Source organism: Arctopsyche grandis, chromosome 13 (assembly GCF_051622035.1).
Source record: "Arctopsyche grandis isolate Sample6627 chromosome 13, ASM5162203v2, whole genome shotgun sequence".
In the NCBI taxonomy this organism is placed as follows: domain Eukaryota; kingdom Metazoa; phylum Arthropoda; class Insecta; order Trichoptera; family Hydropsychidae; genus Arctopsyche; species Arctopsyche grandis.
The window spans coordinates 20,621,904-20,629,899 of NC_135367.1; the positions used below are offsets into that span (position 1 = coordinate 20,621,904).

General features: G+C 33.2%; 1 protein-coding gene and 1 long non-coding RNA gene across 3 annotated transcripts in view; one reads left to right on the forward strand and one right to left on the reverse strand.

Annotated features, from left to right (window-relative positions):
- The window catches only part of LOC143920959 (uncharacterized), a 561,395-nt gene that overhangs the window by 6,716 nt on the left and 546,683 nt on the right, over window positions 1-7,996 (forward strand). The window lies entirely within an intron of this gene.
- LOC143920951 (Golgi to ER traffic protein 4 homolog) overlaps window positions 22-7,996 on the reverse strand; it is a 317,113-nt gene continuing 309,138 nt past the window's right edge. Inside the window, exons 2-5 of one of the 2 annotated variants that reach the window (XM_077443997.1) lie at window positions 5,073-5,355; window positions 4,606-4,888; window positions 1,897-2,207; window positions 22-1,822 (exon numbers count right to left, since the gene is read on the reverse strand). In XM_077443997.1, coding sequence (XP_077300123.1) covers window positions 1,564-1,822; window positions 1,897-2,207; window positions 4,606-4,888; window positions 5,073-5,215 — 996 coding nt within the window. In that variant the 5' untranslated portion in view covers window positions 5,216-5,355 and the 3' untranslated portion in view covers window positions 22-1,563. Of the gene's footprint in view, window positions 1,823-1,896; window positions 2,208-4,605; window positions 4,889-5,072; window positions 5,583-7,996 lie in introns of those variants that run through there. The other variant, XM_077443996.1, reaches the window with a different exon arrangement.

Genomic DNA, 7,996 nt, shown 5'->3' on the forward strand with positions numbered 1-7,996 from the left:
CATTTTTTTTTTAATGTTTTTCCTGTTCGGAAAAATAATTAACAATACCAACTGAAATGGAAGTCTATCATAGTTGATTGTAAAGATCAATGAACGAATAGTTTTATACAGACACTCATCAGTTGAATACTTACAACATATGTATGTGTGTATGTAAGTTCTAAAAAATTCATTTTGGATGTTGCAATAGTAAAAAAAAGTCGAATGTCAAAGAAGTAACATTGGATTTTATTAAAAAAGTTATTTCATATTTAAACCTTCAAATCATCAACTTTTAAGTTAAAATTACATTTCGAAAATATAAACTTTGCTTTAACTATTCTATTATAGTAACAAATATTGTATGACATGGGCAATGTTTAGGCAATTTCTATTAACAATTAAGCACGTAAGGGAAGCTAGTGTTATAATAATTCTGTAAGGTGAATGCAAACATTTTTAAATATTTTATCCTTAAAAGTACACATACAACTCCAACACAAAGTTCAAAAGAAAAATTCTAAATTTAAAATTTTTCAATTTTCTACTTGCAGAAAATATTGCTGTATGTCCTAGTATCACTAATATAATATATCGTTTAATAATTAATTTGTTGCATTTTAATTGCTCATATTATCAATAGCAATCAATGATTTCTATTGATAATACACAATTGCGTTGTTGGTAATTATTGACTTGTCTCAGTGCGCTTTAGCTCATTCTTTTGCTTCCCATGTCTGCTATTAATACAAACATGCGAATGTCAAAGCTTCGTTCCATGTCAGACAATAAACCATCTGGAAGATTTTCAAATTTTAACGATCATTATAATACAACCCAGTTATTCAGCTAACCATGAAATCTTACAAGCTCCAAAACTTCATAGATATACATAAGTATCTACAAGTGTACAAATCTAAATAACTTTAATCATTAAAAATAACAATCGCTAGCGGAAACAACTACATTGTGGAACTTCTCCATGCTCTCTTTAAAAATTGATACATTATCACAATAGTAAAAGCAAAATATATACAACTTTACTTATTACTATTTGTACCTGAAGATTAACTTTATATTTGTTATTATAAAATTTCATTAAATGAGGTGCAGAGTTAGAGTTGAGTAATTATTAAATCTTAAATTGATACATTATCATAAAAAATTCAACGTTGTGAGCAAAAATTGCGAAATATGTACTATGATAAATATAATGTATATTATTTTCAAATAGATAAACTTTTCGCAATGCCGAGTCAAATACTACTTTCTATATAAAATATATGTATGTATATTTGTGAATTTATCTTATTGCACACAATTATTTTAATGGTGTTTGGTTAAAATTTCACATTTTTATAGTCACAGCTCTAATCATTGATACCTTACTTAAGTACGTAATTCGATAGCCTAAAAATGATTGAAAGTTTATTGTATGAATGTTACTTGATTTTATTAAAAAAAAAAATTCCTTGATAACCTGTGTATTATAAATAGAAAGGAAGTAGTATATATACTTTAATTTGATAAACATCACGATGGTGATGGATAAAATGTACCTATACCATATTTAGATAGATATAATTATTCGACATCTTCAGCTAGCATTCTATTTTGAGCAGCGGGAACCACTGGTTCCTCTTCGTAAAGATTATCATCGGCTTCCATGTTGGAAAGGAACTGAAACAGATTTCCAAGTATACCGTTATGCATGCCCGTTTTTTGAGGCATGATGTCGAACCATATTTTCCCAATCCTTCTGAGGAAGATTGAATACGACGGATCCTGATTTATACTTTCATCGTAAGTAACCAACAGCTCGTTGAAAACGTTGGCCTTTTTCCTACACGTGAAATGTAACAATGTATAAATACACATATAATTGAAAATGGGACAACGAATAGAATTCAAGCTTACGTTTCTACCGCTTGAAGGAGGAACCAAATGAAATTCAACAATTCCGTCATGAACGGAGGTCCGGTTTCGTTCAATATAGTAGGATGTAGTCCAACATAGTATAAGAACGTATCACGAGCTAGTTGTTGCTTTTTCCGACATAATACTTGTAATACTGCGCTGGCTATGTATATGTCGATGTCGCTTTCAGATCCTTGATTTTTATGCATCTCCACAAGCATGGCGGCAAATGAAAGACCATCATTTGAATGGAAGAAGTGTTGCTGAGCACTTGGATAATTTTTTTCTTTCCACAAAGCTAAGGCAATATTCTGAAACAGTACAATAAATATATTTAGTAATGTATAATTATAATATGTATATCGAAGTGAAGTGAAGGTTATTTTAGTCACGCTTATTTATCATTGTAAAGTTTAAGTTTAATGTGGTTACACGACAATTGGTGCAAGTCCAAAAGGTTCAACGACAAAATGTACCCGAAAATTAGTGCACTGACAAATTGTACCCGCGACAAAATGTTCACGCGACAAAATGTCCACGGAAATAATGTTCAAGGGACAAAATGTTCAAAAATCCAAAATTTTGCTATTTTAATGGAAAAAGTAACTTTTTATTGTATTATATGTTATATATCTATCGATATATATGGTACTTTTTCTCGTATAGATCGCGAATGTTATCAAATTAGTATAAATTATAGGTGTTCTCAACCGCACCAACATATTCTTATTTAAATTGAACAATTACATTCTAAGCGAATGTCATTGTGACTCATTAAATATCATTACTTATTTTAAGATGTCATTGAATTAAGTTTAAATGTTAGGGGTTCTTAGCCGTATCCAATATTTACTTATTTAAATTGAAAAAAAAAAAACTTTCCAAGCATATGAACTGCAGATTACATTGAATTAGTTTATATGGCAGGGCTTCTCAACCGTCTCCAAAATTTTCTTTATTTGAAATGAATAATTTACTTTTTATCGTATACATCGCGAATGTTATTAAATTAGTGAGGGTGTTAAACTAATTCAATGACATACGCTTAAAAAGTAATTTTTTCAATTTTAATAAGTAAACATTGGATACGGTTTAGAACCCCTGACATTTAACTAATTCATTGACATCTGCAATACGCATAAAAAGTATTTTTTTTCAATTTAAATAAGTAAATATTGGATACGGTTGAGAACACCTGTCACTTAAACTAATTCAATGACATCTTAAAATGATATTCAATGGGTCACAATGACATTCGCTATAAATGTAATTGTTCAAGAATATGTTGGTGCGGTTGAGAACATCTGTAATTTATACTAATTTAATAACATCTGCGATCTATACGATAAAAAGCACCATATACATCGATAGATATATAACATATAATACAATAAAAAGTTACTTTTTCCAATAAAATAGGAAAATTTTGGATTTTTGAACATTTTGTCGCTTGAACATTATTTCCGTGGACATTTTGTCGCGGGTACATTTTGTCAGTGCACTAATTTTCGGGTACATTTGTCGTTGAACCTTTTGGACTTGCACCAATTGTCGCGTCCCCGTTTAATGTGTATCTGATTGTAAAAAGTTGTTCAATTTCAGACTGTTGAATTTCACTGATCAACAAAAGAAATACCGGGGAGGAGACTAATCAATCTTTACTAATTTTGACTCACTGAATTCGAATATGATAATGATTTTTGTAGGTTTATTCTCATTTATGTGATATGAGCGTTTAAAAAAATGCGCAATTATACAGATTTTTGGGTTTTGCAGTCTTTAACTCAAAATCTAGTATTGCTGTGCCAAAATTGAGTATTGGAATCAGTAGACAGATGTTTTTTCTATTGATTGTGATTTTTTATTACTAATAATTAATTATCTAGCGAATTTTAAGTCAAAATATACATTTTTTTACACATTGAATAATTAATCTCTAAGACTAATTAATTAATTAATACTCCGTAAGTAAAAACGTGATATTTTGTTGCTCATTATTATTTTTGATAAAATGCAACAATTCACACAAAATAAAACTAAAATATTTATATCATTATATTATGGAGGTTTTACATAAATGTGTATGAAACAAATATGTATATTGAAACTGTATTCCTCATAATTTATAACTATTAACCATCCACTGCTAGATGAACATACTTCCATTGGTTTCTATTTTGGGCAACTCTCATCTATCTCATCCCACACATTTCTCTAATTTCATCTACCCATCTTCTTTGCAGTCTTCCTTTCACCCTTTTATATGATCTCAGATACCAATCCAGCACTTCTTTCGTCCATTGCCATTTCGATCTCTTTAACTCTCTCCATTATATCAACTACCCTTTTAATACTTCTCACCCTCGTATTCCGTTTCCTATACCTCTACATTATGCCGGCCATACTTCTATGAATGCATTGGACTTTAGGTAACATTTTGTTCCAATGTCCAAGTTTCAAATACATACATCATCACAAGGAAAAGACATTGAACAAAGATTTTTTCCTTCAGACAAAGATGCATTTTGGATTTAAAAACGGCGTTCATTCGCCCAAATGCAAATTTCATAAGTCTCCTTATTTTCTCTTCCTTGCAACCGGACACGTCTATGATTTTCTCTAATTTATATAAACTGTATTAGTGAACAACATTTGTAGAAAATCTTACATACTACATAGAAACTACAAACTAAAAATTGAAATTATTACCTTATGTAATAAAGGATCGCCAATGGAAGTTTCTCCCATTGACCATCGTATAGAATTAGATAAAAACGTTTCCCTTTCGACAACGGAAGCATTGATTAGCATAAATATATCAGATATTTTCTCTACAGTCTTTACGTCAACGGGGGATTTAGACGTAGACAATACGTCGACATACAAAATCCCAATATCCACCCCACTCTGCTGCTGACCTCGCTTCAAGAATTCTATTGCTCCAGAATATAACAAATCCAACAGCTCATTGTACGACTTCTTGGATAATAACCTGGAATGATGAAATGTTAAAAATTTGCATTCAAGATCGATACATATATTTGGAAGGGTCCATAAGATTCTAAACTGGCAAAAACAATATATGCATTTTAAAATTGAAGCGATGGTATAAAGGTTAATGGTATGCACTTGTAACATACGTACATAAATGACTGGTGAAATTGAATGGGATATACCTGAAGTGTAAGGTGCGGTACATTTGATGAGCTTCATAATAGTTTCCTTGGTCGAGACAGGCAGACAGCTTTGCTCGAACACGAGTTAGGCCTGCGCCCCCATCTGGTGCCCCCCGCGCCCCCTTCACCACTCCAGCTGACATCACGACTGATCGTCGTCGACAATTCGAGCCACACTAATAATGACAGAACAGTACCAACCTAACCTCACTTCATTGGTAAAATATGAATTTAGTGGTAAACGGACTACTAGTCATATGTGAACCAGTCGGTTCGGTGATTACTGGTCACAAAGTCACTAAAATCTCTATAACGGAACATCTGGCAGCCGAAAAGTCCATCATACTAACGATAACTATCATAGTAACGAGAACTTGAGTGCTAAATATTGTGTATTCGCGATTTTCATGGCAAAAATTGTCTGTGACCACCCCAATGTGACGAATAGTCCAATTACCGAACCAGTCACAGGACAAGCGCTCGCTCTAGATCGGTCACACGTGATCACCCGTTACACTAAAACTGGTCACACCCGAAAATTAGTCACGAAAAAACTGGTAACACCCAAAAATTCGACAAATTTTTAATTTTTGGATGTGACCGGTTTTTTCGTGACCAATTTTCGGGTGTGACCAGTTTTAGTGTGATGGGTGATCACGTGTGACCGATCTAGAGCGACCGGTTGTCCTGTGACCGGTTCACATTTGACTAGTAATCACCGAACCGAATTTAGTATTCTTTATAATTGCATGGATTGCAAGTTGGCAGCAACCGGGTACTCACGCACGACAGACATCTTAACACCTTCGGATTTGGCAATAACTCCAGGTGAAGTAAGAAACGAAGGGTTCGGTGATTACTAGTCAAATGTGAACCAGTCACAGGACAACCGGTCGCTCTAGATCGGTCACACGTGATCACCCGTCACACCAAAATTGGTCACGAGAAAACTGGTCACACCCTTAAATCGGTCACGAGAAAACTGATTGACCGATTTTAGGGTGTGACCAGTTTTAGGGTGGGACCAGTTTCGCTAGATAAAATCATACAGATTCACCATGAATGTATCTACTTACGTTTTATTTATATCTATTTCATTACCAATAATTCAATAAATCGGGATACATGTCAATTTTTAGTGATATTTTTAATTCCTCAATTTTTAATATTATGAAAATGGCTATTATTTTTGGTTCGGTGATTACTACTCAAATGTAAACCGGTCGCTCTAGATAGGTCACACGTGATCACCCGTCACACTAAAACTGGTCACGAGAAAACTGGTCACACCCTAAAACTGGTCACACCCTAAAATCGGTCAACCAGTTTTCTCGTGACTGATTTTAGGGTGTGACCAGTTTTATCGGACCAGTTTTAGGGTGTGACCAGTTTTAGTGTGACGGGTGATCACGTGTGACCGATCTAGGGCGATCGGTTGTCCTGTGACTGGTTCACATATGACTAGTAGTCCGTTTACCGAAACGAAGATGGCTTATGACATTGTAATGATAACGAATCTACTCGTAATGGTGTGGTCGTCATTGATAAAAATATATCCAAGTATAATATGTCCTAATTGTTCTTTGTTTTAATTCATTTTAACGTTTAAAGTTTCGCATCTATTACATACTTACGAAATTACATAACAGATGCGAAAATTTAAACGTCAAGTTATTGAATGGGGCCCTCAACACAGCTAATATTAGCAACAGTATCATTCGTATCCAGCTCCCATATAGCCACTACATGTGGTAATATTGACTGTGTTGAAGGCCCCAATATATGTGTGAGTACCCAGTACTGCCAACTTAAAACTATGCGATAAGAAAGAACGCTAAATTTATATTTTACCACTAGTAAATATGGGGATTTAATATTAATAAGGGGATGTACCGTGGGAACATTATGGGGATTATCCACTGCCTAAAGTGCATTCGGGGGTGGACAAAAGATACCCTCGGATTAGGCTGAACGGCAATTCCCACTAATTCTCAGAATCCGAACGAGTGCGTCAGACTGTTAAACTGTACGTGCTTAAACAGTGGATAAACAAACGGATCGGGGGAGCTGTGGTGAGCAACTCGCCCTTTAAAAGGAGGTACACTTGATACATGGATTGTACCTCCTGAATCATTCAATAAATTCTGTGACGCGACTTTGGTATTTCATTTGGATGCTCTACCCACCCCTACGCAACAATATTATACTGAAAGATAAAAAAAATAGTCCATTTTAGTAGAATATTCTAATTAAATAAAAAGAGAGAATACTGTTTGTCGATGTCGTTGACTTTTTTTTTTGATAAACGGATTAATGCGCAAATTGAGATCGCGCATCACAAGATCACAAAAATCGCGAATACGGAATATCTGGCACTTGAGTTCTCGTTAGTACAATATTTCGCGTATGTTGATGGAGTTTTTGGGTGCCAGATATTCCATGATCGAGATTTTAGTGACTTCAGCTTTTAACTTTTTGCCGAATAATCACCGAAACATTTTTTTTGTATGCGTTGAATTGTGTCAGTTTGTCATTTCTAGAATATTATCGCTCAGTCTGGTAATATGACTAATTCAATTCTTATTGCTTTTCCCATTTAATTAACTGAAACTTCTATTAAAAACTATAAAGAACCTTATAAAAAGTTATGTTCTTTCTTGAATTTTTTTACAATACACTATAATTATTTCAATTAGGTAACATTTTTTAGTATTTCACTTCAATTCTCTGTTCTACCTTTTTTTCTTATCTTTTATTTGATAGTGAAATATTCAAGGCGAATCTTTAGATCTATTACCACGAATTTTTTTTATTAATGTGAGTATTCCTTTATGAAGATTAATATAAATATCCATATTAATGTGAATATTGTCTAATTCACTAATATTGATTGATTTAAGTAGTATTTAAACGTGAAAAAAGGT